The following is a 16,992-nucleotide window of genomic DNA, read 5'->3' as shown; positions in this document are numbered from 1 at the left end:
CTTCCTTCTAACTGTGCCCACCTCTGGGAGGTGTCGCGTCCAGGAAAGAGATAGTCTATGAATTCTTGATCCGGAATTAAGCGGTCTATAAATGTTGATAAATAAAAGCCCTTTATTTATCAACAGGATCATCCTGCGGCTGGGAGCATCTTCTCTCCAAGACGGGGGTTGTTAGAAGTTTCGGGATTTTTACATGTTGCATTTTTGACGTTCCCACGTTTTATAGCGTTATGGTTACATGCACAACAAAGTGTGTGAGTCAGCCTGGGTGATGGGAAGCTCTGGAAGGTTTCCGAGCAGGAACATCTAAGCTTCATAATGTCCTAAAAGCCGGAGAGGCCAGAGCCCTGAAAACCAGCATGCGCATCCCTCCTTTCAGCGCCGGTGTCCACTCCCGCTGGGCCTGGCCTACATTTCCCAGGATGCTCATTTGCTGGAGCTCCAGCAGGATTGGTCAGAACAACGCGGAAGTAATTACGGGTCGCTCGGCAACGGGAGGAGTCCTGGACCATGACTGGAGGCCCACGCCCCTTCCCTGAGGCCGGGAGGTGGGCGTAGCTCCGCTCCATCTCCAGAGTAACGGAGCGTCCACCGGCTTTTACTTCCAGCCGAGCGGCCGTGCGATCTCTCCCGAGCTTTCACCGCCGTTCTTCCCAGGCCCCGCCCCTTTTACGCCGGCCGCAGCGAAACGCGGGAGACCTGATTCTAGCTACCGAGTCGGCTGAGCGGCGCGGGGCGGCGCAGTGCGCAGGCGCGAGCGTTTGGGTCTCGCCGCGCGCGGCGCTCGGTTGAAGCGGGGCTGAGTTCCTGGGCGCGGAAACCTGGCAGCGGGCGACCGACAGAGTGGGTGACTGAGCGCCTTCCCTGCCGTTATGGCAGCCCTGCGCTACGCTGGCCTGGACGACACGGACAGCGAGGACGAGCTGCCCCCGGGCTGGGAGCAGAGAACCACCAAGGACGGCTGGGTTTACTATGCCAAGTAAGGGGCCGCAGGGGGGCCTCCGGGCCTGGGACGCACCTGGAGGGGGCCGCACCTGGAGCACCGACGGCCTCACGGTCCCGGGACCCGGCGCTGCCTGGAATGCCCCCTGCGCGCGGAGGGGCTCGGGCCGGCGCTCCGGCTTGGCGAGGCCGCGCGAAGTGGAGGCGGTAGTTGAGGAGCTTCCTCAGGGAGGCTCCCACGGTCCCGAGTTGGGGTCGGCTGCCTTTCTGGGCCCTGGGTCCGGCGGGGGTCACCTGGCAGCGCCCAGACGCGCCCTCTGCTGCTCAGGAGGCGGCGCTGCACGGTGCCATGGTGGCCAGCAGGCCTTTACTCCCTCATCCAAAAAAAAATCAGGAAAAAAAAAGGCCAGTGCCCAGCTCCCTCCTCGTGGGTCTGGAGCGGGGACCTAGGAGAATGTATTTTTTAATAAGTGTCCTAATACAGTTATGTATATATGCATTTGTATATGTAACAGAACTCCAATAGTTTCTGGCAAAGTTTTGGAAACCCTGGCAGGCTCTGTCTCCCTTCCCTTACTGTGCGACTTTGGGCCATTGCAAGAACTCTCAGTCACCGATTTTTCACCTGTAAAATGGGTTGACAGAATTTTAATTCAAGCACTGTACATTAAACACTCTGTACATTAAATAAGTACTCTGCGCCATAACTTAGCTTTTCCTGCTCTCTCTGCAGCTGTGACAGCACCGCCTAAGCCTCATTAGAATCACCTGTCCATGGTCCTAAATACAGGTTTCAGAGACCCTTAGGCAGCAGACACCCGGCGTAGGGAATCTGTATTTTATAAGCTTTCCCTGTAAGGCAGGTTATCATTTGGCTTTGTGAAACGTGGTTGTAAATTAGTGATTTTCAACATCTGGAGAACTTAGAAAATAGCTTTTCCTTGGTTCCTCCTCCAGAGATTCTCATTTAACCGGTTTGGGTCCTTCCCACCTTCATTGGTATGTTGTAAAATCTCCCCAGGAGATTCTTATCTATCCAGGGTTGTGAGCCACGGCTGTCTTGGGTTGCTTGGTAGAAACAAAACCTGGGGGAAAAAAAAAAGAAAAAAGAAAGACAGACCTTGGTGAGTTTAATTCATTCAAGACATATTGGGGGTTTATCACATGCCAGGCTCTTTGCTGGGCACTGGTTATACTGAGATAAATAAGACCCACTTGTCACCCAGTCTTGTATGGCAGAGTGACACAAGGCTAGTTCAGTGCAGCGTGTGGATAGTGAGCAGTAGCCTGCTAACATGAGGCGTGTGTGGGCACCTCGGGTGCTTGGGGAGAGTCAGCACCTGAGCTGGGCCTCAGCACAAGTAGAGGTGGGCATGTTCAGGGTCAGGAGGGCAGCCCAGGCTGAGGAGACAGAGTGGAGGCCTCTATATGGCCCATGTGCTGGTGCAGGGACGGGAAGATTGAGGCAGCAGAGGAAGACCCCAGTGTATGGAGGCCCTTCTGTGCCTCATGGAAGAGCTGGGGCTCCATCGTCAGGACCCGGGGGTCCACTGAAGGCTTGGAGCCAGGGAGTACCATCGGATTTATGTCTTTGAAAAGGTGGTTTCTGGCTCTGGAGAATGGTAGGGGCAAGTCTAGCAGTAGGGAGCTGTTAGGCTCTTGTCAGGCTCTAGGCAGCTTCTGAGCACACACTCCCTGTTACCTCTGCCTGGAGATCTATGTGCCTGGAGAGCTATGTGAAGGGCTTTGTCATCCCCCAGAGCTGAACTTAAATGCCACTGCCCAGGAGACCTTCCTCTTATCCCTGATCCCTACACCCTCCTCCCAGCATCTCGTTATCTGAGTCATGGCACTTGGCCTTTTCTGTAGTCATCTTAGCCATACTCTCCTTGTTTGTGCTCTGTCTTCCTCCCCCAGATTGTAAGCTTCGTGAGGGCAGGGACCTTTTCTTGTTACCCTCTGAATCCCCTGTGCTTAGCACCTGGGAGACATAAGTCCGTGTGGGATGAGTGAATTAATTTCTCCAGTGAAGGGTTCCTCGGGCCTCCCTGAGCAGGTGGCATACTGGACCCTGGAATGCAAAGGTGCACAGGACTGCCATCCTGGCTGTAAGAGCCCTCCTTGGCCTCCTGCTTTGTGTGGGGCTTACCTTCGTTCTGGCCATTTAGCCTAGGCTCCTTGCCTTCCTTTCAAGTTTGGTGTTACCCTGTCTCTTCCCCTTGTGTCCTACCTTATGTTGGGTGGCCTTTCCCATCTGCTTCCTCCTCGATGGCGTCCAGTGTCTGGGCTCTTCTTTCACTAAATAAGATCTGCACACCCCAGTCAGCTCCTCCGAGTGCTTCCAGGGCATTCATTGGTGCATATATGGTCCCTGAAAAGGCTCTCCTGCCTCCCCAGTGTTGGGTCTCAAACTGGCCTGTCTGGGTCTCTTGTTTACACTGAATGTAGTGACAAGTTTTGGCTGGGCCCAGCTGGGGGTCCCTCTCTCTAGTCCCCCCTGGCCCTCGGTGCTTTAGCTCTCCAGGTGGAAGGGTGCCTCTGACCAATCCTAACCCTAATTCCCTGCAGTCCCCCTTGATCTCTCCTGACCTGCAAGCATCCTGGTCTTTCTTTTCTCTTAACTCTGGAAGGGTCACTTGTCCTCTCTTGGGGTTTGGGAAACTGTTAATGGGCTAAAAGAAGTCTGCCCTCTGAGTAGTTCCTGTTTTCCAGTGGTCTTCCTCTCAACCACAGCAAAGCCACCCCCAAGGACAGAGGCTGTAGCCCCCAATGAGACCCCCCTCCCCGACTCATGCCTTTGCCCCTCTCCTGTTGTGTGGCTTCTTTTGGCCCCTTGTGCTTTCCCATGCGTCCCGTGGTGCACTCACAGACCTCAGGAGCACACATGTCCTATGGCTCCAGGGACCCCAGGCTGGGCTTTCAGGGAGAGAACCGTCCTGCCACTGAGGGCAGACCTGGCTCCAGAGAGAGCTGGTGGGCCTTTCCCCCCTCTTTGCACGGTCCAGGGCAGCCCTTCTGCCCAAGCCAGGAGGTGGGGATGGAAGGACAAGGTCTCAGTGCCTGGGCCTGTCGCTGGGCCTTCCTGGGCCTTCCTGGGCCCTCCACCCCCAGCTGCTTTCCTTCTGAAGCCCTGGCGTCTTGGCAGCCAGAGAGCCAGCCGGCCTTGCCTGGTCGGGAGATGGTTCCCTGGTCCACGGGGCCGGCCCTCCTCACAGTCAGATCTCTGTCTCCAAGTTAACTTCGAAAACAAATTTCTAGAACAGCATACTTGAAAGTGATATCCATGTAATGTGGTATGAATTTAATTTTGATCCTTTTGGTTTAAGATCCCTGTTAATTATCTCTTTAAATGACAAAAAGCTTATTGAAGAAGGAAAAATAGAAGAGGGCTTCTGTTTAAAGGAGAGGAAGATAACACTTTGGGGACATATGTCGTGATTTTCTGTTCATTAAGTCATTTTAGGTTACAATTAAGAACACTTTCTAATTGTTTTATATGTAAGTATTTATTTAAATTAATGCTTCTATATGAAAGGCCTAGTTCTTAGTTCTTCACACATGTTAACTCATTGGGTCCTCACTAGCCCCAAGGAGTAGATGCTTCTATTATCCCCATTTTACAGATGGGGAAACTGAGGCACAGGGAGGTCAAACACCTCTTTAAGGGCACATAGCTGGTGAGTGGGAGAGCTGGAACTCATGAGCATTTGAACTCTGAAATCCTCACTGCCAAATTATGTTCTTTTCTTTTGTGTCAGGCCTGGGGTTCTCCCCCAGGGACACTGTCCTTCAGGGGACAGTTGGAGATGTCTGGAGACACTTTCTGTTGCCACAACTATGGTATATTGGCATCTAGTAGGTAGAGATGGGGGATGCAGCTAATCGTCCTTCAGTGCACAGGACAGCCCCCACAGCAGAGAATGATGTGGCTTAAATGTCAGGACTGCCAGTGGTAAGAAACCTTGACTTAGGCATTTTCTGTCAAAGTAAAAAACATGGGGGTGACAATGTTTATCTTGTTTTTTTTAAAATGTCTCTCAGGATGGAAAAAAAAATGTTCTCAGTGAGTTTTCCTACTCCTTCGGAAAGCATTTATTCATGCTGCCCGTTTACATTTGGGTGACTCCTCGGGCCAGGCACAGGGCTGGGTGTCTGGGGGTTCAGCTGGACGCTGGTCTGCTGTAGGGGTCAGCGTTCCACTCACAGGGGCACTTTTTGGATTCTTGAGGGCAGGTCTTTTTGGAGCTTGGCTCAAAGCTCATTTGATGCCTGCCTGTGGGTTGCAAACTACTTTTAACACCAGGCAGAGGAAAATGTAAAATCACATCTGTAAAGTTTTCTTGAAGAAGCATGAGGAGGAAAGCAAAGCAAAGAGCAGGAATGGTGTAGGTCTTTGCCAGCGTCTGGTTTGCTCGCTGTTCCCTTCAGTTTGCAAGGAGGAGCAGGGGTTGTGTCCACGAGGAGCAGCTTGTCCTTACCAGAGACTCAGGCTCTCCCTTTCTGCGAGCAGGATTTCATGGTGGTCGATGTACAAGTAGACGTTGGTCCGGGCTGCTGATACCCTGCCTTTGTACAGTGACTTCATTGTTCGCCAGTCACTGTCACAAGTAGGGTGTCACTTACCTTTCCAAGAGCTCTGTGAGGTGGGTATGGGGCCAGGGAGACTGGCTGACTGATTACAGGTATTCGGGAGCCCGGGTCTTTGGCCTCCTGAGTCCAGTGTCCACAGAGCTGCTGCACCCATCACTGAGAGTTTGCAGAAACAGACCGGAAGCCCACAGTTCCCCCAAAAACCTTGTTTGCCTCGTGTAGAATTTTACAGCAGATTCATGCTCTCTCTATATGTTCTCTTTAAAGTAATCGGTAGGGAAGGCATATTCAGATTTTATCATCTAGATATCAGTGATTATTATTTTCTACTTTGGCATGAGTATGTGAACTTTTAGGAAATTCAGCCTCCCCTGGGAATGCCTCTTGCAACATCCAGCTGCTTCTCTGTTGAAGTAATTTTGTTTTTCTTGATATTTTATCACCTGTTGACGGTACCTCTAGTCTGTTATTGGCTCACGATTTTAATTGTAACTTTGTGTGCTGTTAGATAAAATGCTAAATTCCACAGAAATAGGACTAGTTTATATATTTGATTTGTTTATAATAGGTAGCACTTTTGAGGGCTTTTTATATGTCATGTACTGTGTTCAGTCCTTGATATACCTTATCCTCATAGCATTTCCTTGAGATCAGTTCTAGGATCATTTCCATTTTGCAGATAGGTAAATTGAGGCACCAAAGTTGAGTAACTTGGCTAGGTTGCAGTTAGGTGACCTTTGGGGCTTTCTAACTGCATTCTTTTTTTTTTTTTTTTTTAAAGATTTTATTTATTTATTTGACAGAGAGAGACACAGCGAGAGAGGCAACACAAGCAGGGGGAGTGGGAGAGGGAGAAGCAGGCTTCCCGCGGAGCAGGGAGCCTGATGAGGGGCTCGATCCCAGGACCCCGGGGATCACGACCTGAGCCGAAGGCAGTCACTTAACCAACTGAGCCACCCAGGCGCCCCTCTAACTGCATTCTTAAATACCTCTTGGGAGCAGTTAGGAGTCGGTGCTTAAAACACTTCAAAGTTTTATCTGTGGAAAGAATAAATACTTAAGATTAATTATCTAAATGATATCTAAATATCAGCATCATAAATTAGACTGAAGTCTGTTCATCTGTCCTGGGATAAAACTAAAACAAATGCAAAACCCCTCTAGATACTCTGAGTGATTCACTAAGGCTCCTAAAGTTGACCCACAACTGGGGTTCCAGTCTGCTTCTCTTCCTCATCCTCCACAGCCTGCTCACAAAGACAGGCTTTCAGATTTCCTTGGGCTGCTTCTCCTTCCCATGCAGGGAATTGGACCTGATGTAGACAGTAGCATTTATGTTCTGAGTATTTCTTTTCTGAACTCTGGCTTTACTACTCTTGGGAAATAGTGTTGTTGGTGAGGGGGGCGGCACAATGCAGTTGATTAATTTTTAGAAGTGTAACCTTCACTTACTATTTTTTTGTGGAGTTTTAGCTTTTTTTTTTTTTTTAACAGTCACGCTGAGGAGAAGACCCAGTGGGAACATCCGAAAACCGGAAAAAGAAAACGAATAGCAGGAGGTTTGTATGTTGTTGTCATAACATATTTGTTATGACATACTTGTATTTAAAGCATGAATAGATAGCAAAACTGTCACAATCAGGTGACAGGCTGCTCTGTCATTCCTGGAAGGTTCTCTAGGAGGGAGCCATCAAGGAATCAGGCTCTCTCTCGGAGGAGCTCACGGGATGTGGCAGAAGGAGGCGATGAGAGTGGGGAGGAATGGTGAGGGTGATTTCTCATGGGCTTTTTATAACGGCCATGGTTGGTACACACAACCTGAGGTGGCCCAGTGAGGCTGCTGGTTGGTGGGATAGGCTTCGGGGCGGGGGCTGGAAGGGCATGGAGCCTTCTGACCGGGGCCCTGGGCCTCCGTTTACCCCACCCCTGCCGCACGCAGACCTGCCAGTCTTCCTGTGTTTCAGATTTGCCGTATGGATGGGAACAAGAAACCGATGAGAATGGACAAGTTTTTTTTGTCGAGTAAGTGTCTATATAGAAACTCCTCTCAGTCGTTTTGCCTTTCAATAGGAATTTTTTCTTGTTAAAGTAATATACCTCGAATATAGAAAAATATGTAGTATGTAACTGTAATCTTACCAGTAGGAATAACTACTTTTAATAATTTTTTTTATTCTCCAAGTCTGCTTCCTTCAAAGAAAAAAAAGGTAGGGAGTGCACTTTGTGAATTGTGTAGTAACCTTTCTCCACATAATGTCTTGTGAGCATTTTCTCCTGTTTGTTTTTTTCAAGACAGTGGTGCTAAATGGCCATGGAGTATTATTTTGTACCGATAGACTGTAACTTACCAAATTACCTCCTGAGCATTGATGTTGTTAAGTTCCTGTGTAACTCCTTGGCCGCTCACCTCTCCGCCTGTTACAGCAGTGTGCTGGTAAATGGTTCCCCGCCAACTCTGGTGGGGGCGGGGGGATGCCCAGGTCTGTTTCCATGGGGCACATCCTTTCACCATAGCTTCTTTCAGGCCACCCAGGGGATGTCAGTGAGGAGCCAGGAGAGGTGTGCACCTGTGGGCCAGGCAGTACTGTGGTGTCTGGCGGGATACCCTTCCAGACACTTCGCTGGCAGCTCCGGTTATAAGTAAAACGAAAGCTGGATTCTTCTTGGCTCTTTGTATTTCTAGGGTGATGAGTATAGATCTTAAGCTATATTATTATTTTAAGCACATACATGTTACAGAAAAACTTGAAATCACAAAATCTCATCTGTTTATTTCTGGAGAGTTAGTTCTTAATGTTTTTAAAGATATTTTGAGATCTTTTGTCTCAGATCCAAAGAGTACATTTAAAAATGTAAAAAAATAAATCTGTTACATAGGAGTAACCCATTAATCCATATATACTAATATATTTGAGTTTCTATAAGACTTAGATCACCTCCAAATCCAAACTACAGTGCTCGGAGGAGATGTGAATATGGTCTTGAAATGAAAATCATCAGAACTTCAGAATGTTCAGACTTTTTATCATTTTGAGTTTGCCACCTCCTACCAGTTTTCTTACGCCCTTGCGCAGGGTTCAGAGATTTCACTGAAATCTACTGACAAGAGTGGCTGACAGATCTTTTTTTTTTTTTTTTAATATTTTATTTATTTATTTGAGAGAGAGAATGAGAGAGAGAGAGAGAGCATGAGAGGGGGAGGGTCAGAGGGAGAAGCAGACTCCCTGCCGAGCAGGGAGCCCGATGCGGGACTCGATCCCGGGACTCCAGGACCATGACCTGAGCCGAAGGCAGTCGCTTAACCAACTGAGCCACCCAGGCGCCCAATGGCTGACAGATCTTAACAGCCACATTTACATGAATTAAAAAAAAAAAAAAAAAATCCCAAAGCTGCTTCCTTTTTTGAAATCTCAGGATACAAGGCAGTGCTTTTTATATGCTACAGTGTATTTCACAGGCAGTTCTGAAGAAAAGGATTTGATGACTATCTTTCCAGGCAGGAATACAATCCTTTTGGAGGTCAGAAGACAGACTTAAATGGACGCCAGTTCTTTCTGGGGTTAAGAATAAACCTTTTTAGTACATGAAAAATGGGGTTTGCCTCGCCTAAACTATAAGATGGTCTTACAGGGTGCCTGGGTGGCTCAGTTGGTTAAGCAAGTGCCTTCGGCTCAGGTCATGATCCTGGAGTCCCGGGATCGAGTCCCGCATCGGGCTCCCTGCTCGGCAGGGAGCCTGCTTCTCCCTCTGACCCTCCCCCCTCTCGTGTGCTCTCTGTCTCTCTCATTCTCTCTGTCTCAAATAAATAAATAAAAAAAATCTTAAAAAAAAAAAAAAAGATGGTCTTACATTTATAAATGCCTGGGTTCACTGTTTTCTCCTTTTCTTTGCAGCCATATAAACAAAAGAACCACTTATTTGGACCCGAGACTGGCATTTACGGTGGATGATAACCCTACGAAGCCGACCAGCAGGCAGAGATACGACGGCAGTACCACCGCCATGGAGATCCTCCAGGGCCGGGACTTCACTGGCAAAGTGGTCGTGGTTACTGGAGCTAATTCAGGAATAGGTAGGCTGTCCTTTACAGTCGTTGTGATTTTTTGTCCCTGCTATAATGAAATCCACTTGAATTTGAACTACAATGAAATCTTTTAGAATGATTCTCTAATATAAAAATGTATTTATAGCTTTCCTGCTGTCGTTTTGTTAAGACCCTGGCCTCTTTTTAAATCCCACTGTTCTCATGGAAGGCCGTGGAAGGGCTGACCTTGAATTCTCTGAGAGCTGAACACTCAGCAAAAGACTGTGGCTATTCTGGTATTCAAGGATTAGAGACAAACAGGTTCCGTTTAAGGGTTTCTGGCCTGGTCTGTGTGGTGTCTGGACACATTTCAGTGACTTGGGTTGTTGAAACCAAAATTGATTGGTAATGGAATAGCAGGAGCAACAACCTATCATGACTTTGGAACAAAGGGTACTGCAGGTTTCACCTGGTCAATGAGAGTATCATTTTCCTTTGGAAACAGGATCTTGTTTCTCTGTAAAGTTGGAGAATTAGTCCTTGTCTTAACCTCTGGATTGACCGTCTTAACCGCCAGTGTTTAACTGCAGTGACTGGCACAGGTAGATGGCTCCAGAGGCCGCCCTTCCTTTAGCAAACAGGGCTGCTAAAAGGGACAGTGGCAGAGCAGATGCTTGTACGAGAGCTTTCCGTGGGATTTTACTCTTACTCTGTTTTGATCCACTGACAGAAGCGTACGTACCTGTAAGAACCGAACTGCCCTGGGGATTTACATCTTCAGGTTAATTTACACAGACGAAACATAGAATTACATTGGGCTGTTTTCTGGCAAGTTCTATCTGCCCTTTGACCCCTCACAGTTCCCCACTGCCCCCCTCGTTGGCCTTCTCTTTCATAAGCTTTGTCTCCTCGTGCCTTTCTGCACCTCCTCCGCTGTCTCCTTTCTCCATCCTTCTTCATTTTCAGTGACCCCTTCTCGAACCTCCAAAAGCATTCCCGGCATCATCAGGGGAAGCACAGGGGGTGAAAATACATTCTTGGAGGATCAGTTATTGCATGGCAGAGGGTCTAGTCTAACAGGTGACAGTCCCAGAGCAGAGCTCTTGACTGTACTTGTCTGTGAAGGCAGAGAGGCAAATGAAGTTTTAAAAAAAGGGAAAGGGATTTATTTAAAATCAACTCTCGGACCTCACCCTAGGCTCAGAGTATGTTCAGTTCAATTTTCTGAGCTTCTCTATTGGGGTGGATTCTATATAATCGTCATTGATATCGAAACTGATGATGCTGTATTAAAAATAACGACTGGATCCTCAGTCACCCAAGAAACAATATATTGTGTTGATTGCATTGACTACTGTTATATGAGGGTGTGGACCAGTACAGTGGAAAATAATTAAGAGAAAATAAGTACTTAAGGACTTAAGTAAAATGCCTCTTTTTATTTAACAATTAGTTAACCAGAAAATTAAAAGATCTCATTCCTTTACTCTTCTAGAGAGACAGTTTTTTCCTTTAATTAGTAAGCAACGTGACTACTGGTTATTTTCTGCGTAAGTGTTCAAACTTTGTTCCGTCTGACGTTAGATAGCAGACCTTGGTGCTCCTAATGCTCTGCCAAAGATTTGCAGCGTCAGACTTAAGGACATCATGATCCAGGACTAGTTGAGCTGGTTCAGAGCATACAAAGAGCTTTGTTTCATTGGATCTTTAATCATAAAGGAAGGGATTCTGAAGCATCGAGAATAAATGTGTTGATTAGAATGGACCTCGAGCCTCTTAGAGGAAACTCCGTGCCTCTTCACTGCTCCCGCTTCCTCTTTCTTGAAGACCTTTCCTTTCTGATGTCCATGGTCAACTTTGCGGACACTGCAAGCAGGTTTCTCTGGTCCAGCTGGATGTGGTCGCAAATCGTCAAGCTTAAGAGTGGAAGGAGTGCTGGGATGGTCTTGGGGCGACCAGCTCTTCCTATGCCAACACCCGCACTCCTTCCCCGGCTCCAGCCTTCCCTCAGAAACTGCCTGCAGTGCTTCCGGCTACCCCCCTCCCTTCTCCTCTCTTGGGAAGCATAGGTCTTGGTGGATGTGAAAGATTTTTATTCTTAATTTTTGAAATAATATCGCCCTGAAAATTCCAAGCAATCAAATCCTTGCAAATCACTTTACTTGGCAGCAGTGGTTTCAGGCTTAAAGAAAAGAGGCTGAAGATAGGCACACGGCTTTTCGTCGTAACTAAGTTCACTTTTTGTATCCTGCGTGGCTGCCTTAGAAAGTGTCCTTGCCCAAGTAGGCTGTGGCTTCCGGATAAAGTCCTCCCTTCTCCTGAACTATGAAACATGTCCCTCTATAAATTGCTGTCACCACTTTTCTGCACATTTCAAATGAAGTGACTGAATGCAGAGTGACTCAGGCATCTTCATTTCCAAGACGTGTGGGCATTCAGGAGTCCTCTTCTATCCGAGCTTTAATGGTGTTGGTGTTCACTTTTCTTTTGCTGTTCCCGGGAGCCTGTTTTCTGTGTATTAGCTGTCCAGCCTTGAGCCTTGTGGGTGTCTGTTCTCTTCTAAGTGCAGTGGGCTGCCACAAAGCATAGCAGTGTTTAGAGAGTGGTGGCTCCAGGACTAAAAACGTAGGTGACCTGACTTCCAAACCTGATATTTCCAGTGATTCTTTATTTTTAATTTTTTTTAATTCTCCACAGGCATTGCTTTGTTGGAGTTGCTGTCGGTGAGGCTCTCTCTGTGGTGGGAGGGGATGATCAGGTGGTAAGAGGGGACACCTTTCCTTGATGAGCTTCAGTGTTGCACTAAGATACTACCCCCTTTGAAGTGGCCTCTGAGCAGGTTTTGTGTGATTGTCTTCCTCCTCTGGCTGTAAGTTGGTTTGGAGCGATAGATAGAATTTTCAGTGGTTTATAGTACTAAGGCATTTAGAGGGATTCCCACTTAATTCAGCTCAAAAAGATCAGGGTGATTCTGGAAGATGTAAGGATTCTGAGGAGATGTCAGAATAAAGCATTACGAGTTCATGAAATCTTTGTTTTTACACTTGAAGTCTGTAACTAGGTATTGCTGTTGTTTGGGTTCAGCTGTCTAGATTGGGGGTTGGCAGGCAGACTGTGGCTCATGGGCTAAATGTGACTGCTGTCTGATTTTGTAACTACAGTTTTATGGAACATGGCCACGCCCACTTATTTCCACCTTTTTCCTGTGGCAGTTTTCGTGCTTTCTGCAAAATTGAGTAATTACAGTAGAGAACACATGGCCTGCAAAGCCTAAAATACTTACTATCTGGTCCTTTAAAGAGAACGTTTGCCAGCCCCTGCATTAGATGATTTAGTCCCTTTCAAAGCAAGATCACCCCGACATTCTCTAAAGCAGCCCCGATTTAGATAACATTTAGATACATTTGAAGTCCCGGGCCACAGGAAGCTTTTGGTGGCACACACTCTGTGACCTCTGGGGACATCTCACCAATGTCTTGCACCGCTTGCTTCGGCTCTGTCCCCCTTTTTAGGGAGCTATGAACATTCAGACGTCGCCTCCTCAGAAACTAACACTCTTCTCTCCTTGACCTTTGTTCAGCCAGTGTTCTGAACCTGAAGACCTTTATAGATTGAAAGCTGTAGCTTGGACCTCTCTCTGTGGAGATCAGCATCTCAGTTTCCAGGGGGACGTCATGTCTTCACCCACACTTCTACTAGCAAACCAAGAGGCCCGGAACCCCGCAGTCCTGACGTGCTAACCAGTAGAGACGAGGGAGGAACTGATTTCTCTTTGTGCTCGACATAGCGCTGAGTGGGAAGGGGGCAGGTGTGTCACGACTCTCTGGACTTAGTGGCTTGCTGGATGGCTCCGATTTGGTAAAAATGAGTGGAAATGGCTTCAACCATTTAATGGTGATCATTAAATACAAGCCTTGCTGGGAAGTCTCGGGAGAGGGGCTGTTTTAGGCTAGGCCATTTCCCATCACAGAGGACCCCATAGCTGCTTTTCTAGACTCAACCTGTCAGTTGCTCTGATTTGTCTCTGTGTTTAAATAGTTGAGTAGAAAGTGCTGCCTGCTTGAATCTGAGGGCTGACATGTGCTCATCAAAGGCAGGATTCTTCTAATGAGGGGTTAACTGAATGCCTCGATGTGGGACAGCACCTACCCTGTTGACGGTCTCCTGTTAGCAGGGGCTTTTGTTGGAACTTCCACAGTCTGTTGCAGCAGGCAGACAGAATGATCATCACCTTTAAGGAGTAAAATCCAGGCTTTGTCAAACGTCCATTTATTTATTATTTATTTATTTATTTATTTATTTAAAGATTTTATTTATTTGACAGAGAGAGACACAGCGAGAGAGGGAACACAAGCAGGGGGAGTGGGAGAGGGAGAAGCAGGCTTCCTGCAGAGCAGGGAGCCCGATGCGGGGCTCGATCCCAGGACCCCGGGATCATGACCCGAGCTGAAGGCAGACGCTTAACGACTGAGCCACCCAGGCGCCCCTGTCAAACGTCCATTTAAACACTAGTAACAAGGGGTGCCTGGCTGGCTCACTCGGTAGAGCATGTGACTCTTGATCTTGGGGTCATGGGTTTGTGCCCCACATTGAGTATAGAGATTACTTAAAAATAAAAAATCTTTTTTAAAAAAAACCAAAAACCAAAAAAAAACAGTTACAGGTATGAGCACATTAAATATTTTCAGTGTAATATTTTTTGGTAATGATGATAAAACTTTCTCCTTGCAGTCTTAAGCTACCAGTGGTTAAAATTTGATTTCTAAATCCCTTTCAGGATTTCTTCAGGATGAAAAATTCCTTTGGCTTTTTGAACCTTCCTAACGCTGGGCTGCATCAGTGTCGTGACTTTAGATCTAGGATAGCCTGGTCTGGTTTCGATTTTTGAGCCAGAGGGCCCATTACCAGGAACAAAACTTTTTTTTCCCTGGACAGATACAAGCTGGCCACTTTGGTCTATACCAGTGAAATGTGTTTTAGGACTGACACTTCATTTTTTGGTATTTATATAATGTAATCCTCTCTAAGTTTTATTACATGGATTCTAATTGTGTATATTTATTTAAACATCAATATCGATATATTTTGAGATATAAAATGTACATGCTCAAGCTACGACAGTCACCCCTAAATTTGTTCTCCTTGAAACAAAATGAAGGTATCAGATTTCCTTGTAGGAATCCAAAATGATAGTATAATGTTGAAATTGCTTGTTTTGGCTTTGGGAGCCCATTTTTTAAAGCTCGGGGTCTTGTTCCTAAATCATGTGTTGAAATTACAGTGTGAAGTATGGTTTCCATGTTCTTTTATCCTACTAATGACCACCATGATGGATTCATATCTGATGTAAATTCTACCAGTTCTGCAGTAATACAGGAAGAGTGCTTTTCTTCATGTAGAGATGTGTATTCGTTCTTAGGATTTTTAAACCAACACTTCAAAATTAGGAGCTGGACTAGCTTCCTTTATACCTTCAGTTCTTTGCTCTCTTTTCCATCCTGTTACTAAATTTTGCCTTCTATCCTAAACCATGTGTTGACTTGTTTTCTTTTTTTTTTTTCCAGTTATTCCAAAAGATCCCATAAATCTGAGGCTATAAGCTAACTTGCAGTCATTTTCTTGGTCCAGACCTGCTCATATGGGATCATTACATTTGGGATCCTGATGCCTGATGACAATTTCCTTTCCGATTGTCAACAAGACTCAAAATAGTGGGATCTTGGCATTTATCTTCTTTTTAGGAACCTGTGCTCATTAGTAGAGGGAAAATTTCTGAAGTAATCTAAAGAAACTTTTGGGAATATATTAAATTAAAAACATTTGTGACCAGTGGGGCACCTGGGTGGCTCAGTCGGTTGAGTGGCTGACTCTTGGTTTTGGTTCAGGTCATGATCTCGGGGTCCTGGGATTGAGCCCTTTGTCACTCTGTGTTCAGTGGGCAGTCTGCTTGAGATTCTTTCTCTCCCTCTGCCCCTTTCCCAGCTCACTTGCTTTCTCTCTAAAATAAATAAATAAAACGTAAAAAAACCAAAAAGCCCAAAATATTTGTGACCACTTTTCCTTTATGCTAGAATATATCCATATATTACAAGTAAAAATTTTAAAATTACTTTGTTCTGAAATGCTATTGAGTTTTGGCAGTATTGGAAAAAGTCCTTGAATGATACTACATAAAATTGAGTATTAGTACCTTATGAATTAAACAACCACTTTGCAGTTAAATATTCTTAGACACTGAATATCCATGGAGATCACATAGTCTTGTTCAGAGTACATGGAAAGCTTAAGAGTATCGCAGAAGGGGCACCTGGGTGGCTCAGTTGGTTACGCGTCTGCCTTCAGCTCAGGTTGTGATCTCAGCGTCTGACTCCCTGCTCATCAGGGATTCTGCTTCTCCCTCTCCCTCTGCCCCTCCCCGTGCACCTGCATGTACTCTCCCTCTCTCTCTCTCTGAAATAAATAGTAAATAAAATATTTTTTCTTAATGTTCAATTAGTCAACATATAATACATAATTAGTTTTTGATGTAGTGTTCAACGATTCATTAGTTGCGTATAACAGTGCTCATCCCCACACGTACCCTCCTTAATACCCTTCACCCGGTTACCCCATCCCCCCAGCTCCCTCCCTTCTATAACCCTCAGTTTGTTTCCCGGAGTCCAGAGTCTCTCATGGTTTGTCTCCCTCTCTGATTTCTTCCCCTTCAGTTTTCCCTCCCTTCCCCTGTGGTCCTCCGTGCTATTCCTTACGTTCTACATATGACTGAAACCATGTGATAATTGTCTTTCTCTGCTTGACTTATTTCACTTAGCATAATCCCCTCCAGTTCCATCCATGTCGATGCAAATGGTGGGTATTCATCCTTTCTGATGGCTGAGTAATATTCCATTGTCTGCTGCTCCCTCTCCCTCTGCCCCTTCCCATGCTCCTACACGTGCTCTTCCTCTCCCTCTCAAATAAATAGTAAATAAAATCTTAAAAAAGAGTGTCAGTGAAGCTATATATCCAAAGGAGGAGACCAACTGAAATATTCTAATGAACCTCACATCATCATTGGTAATCACATACAAAACACATTAAATAGGTATATATAACTATATATATATGTATAATGCTATATAAATTGTATGTATGTACCTGATTAGAGCTCAAACTTTTTTGTCATATGAGAAGAGTTGAATTTTACACTTGCACGTAGGTTTAGGTTTTCATTTATTTGTTGAGTGCCAGTGTATATATAACGAGGGGGTTGTGGAAGCTATTGTTCAGGGAAGGAATGGTTCAAGATCATCATTTAGAGCAAATATCTAAAAAATAAGACTTCTACCCTGATTTGAGATTGCAGGTGTTTTATAAAGTCTGAAAGTTTGGAAGTTATTTTACGTAATAATTCAAGTGATTAGGTCTTTTGGTTTTACTTACTGGAGTGACACAGC

The 16,992-nt window shown here is 46.0% G+C and overlaps 1 protein-coding gene across 2 annotated transcripts in view; it reads left to right on the top strand.

Moving 5' to 3' along the window:
* The first annotated feature begins 224 nt into the window (after positions 1-224).
* WWOX (WW domain containing oxidoreductase) overlaps positions 225-16,992 on the top strand; it is a 980,179-nt gene continuing 963,411 nt past the window's right edge. Inside the window, exons 1-4 of one of the 2 annotated variants that reach the window (XM_035025299.1) lie at positions 225-979; positions 7,027-7,091; positions 7,497-7,554; positions 9,426-9,604. In XM_035025299.1, the coding sequence (XP_034881190.1) occupies positions 873-979; positions 7,027-7,091; positions 7,497-7,554; positions 9,426-9,604 (409 nt within the window). In that variant the 5' untranslated portion in view covers positions 225-872. The remainder of the gene's footprint in view (positions 980-7,026; positions 7,092-7,496; positions 7,555-9,425; positions 9,605-16,992) is intronic. The other variant, XM_035025300.1, reaches the window with a different exon arrangement.

The sequence above is a fragment of the Mirounga leonina genome, unplaced genomic scaffold (assembly GCF_011800145.1).
Source record: "Mirounga leonina isolate KUSES-001 unplaced genomic scaffold, KU_Mleo_1.0 Mir_180, whole genome shotgun sequence".
Lineage (NCBI taxonomy): Eukaryota > Metazoa > Chordata > Mammalia > Carnivora > Phocidae > Mirounga > Mirounga leonina.
This window is presented reverse-complemented; position numbering and strand designations above follow the sequence as displayed.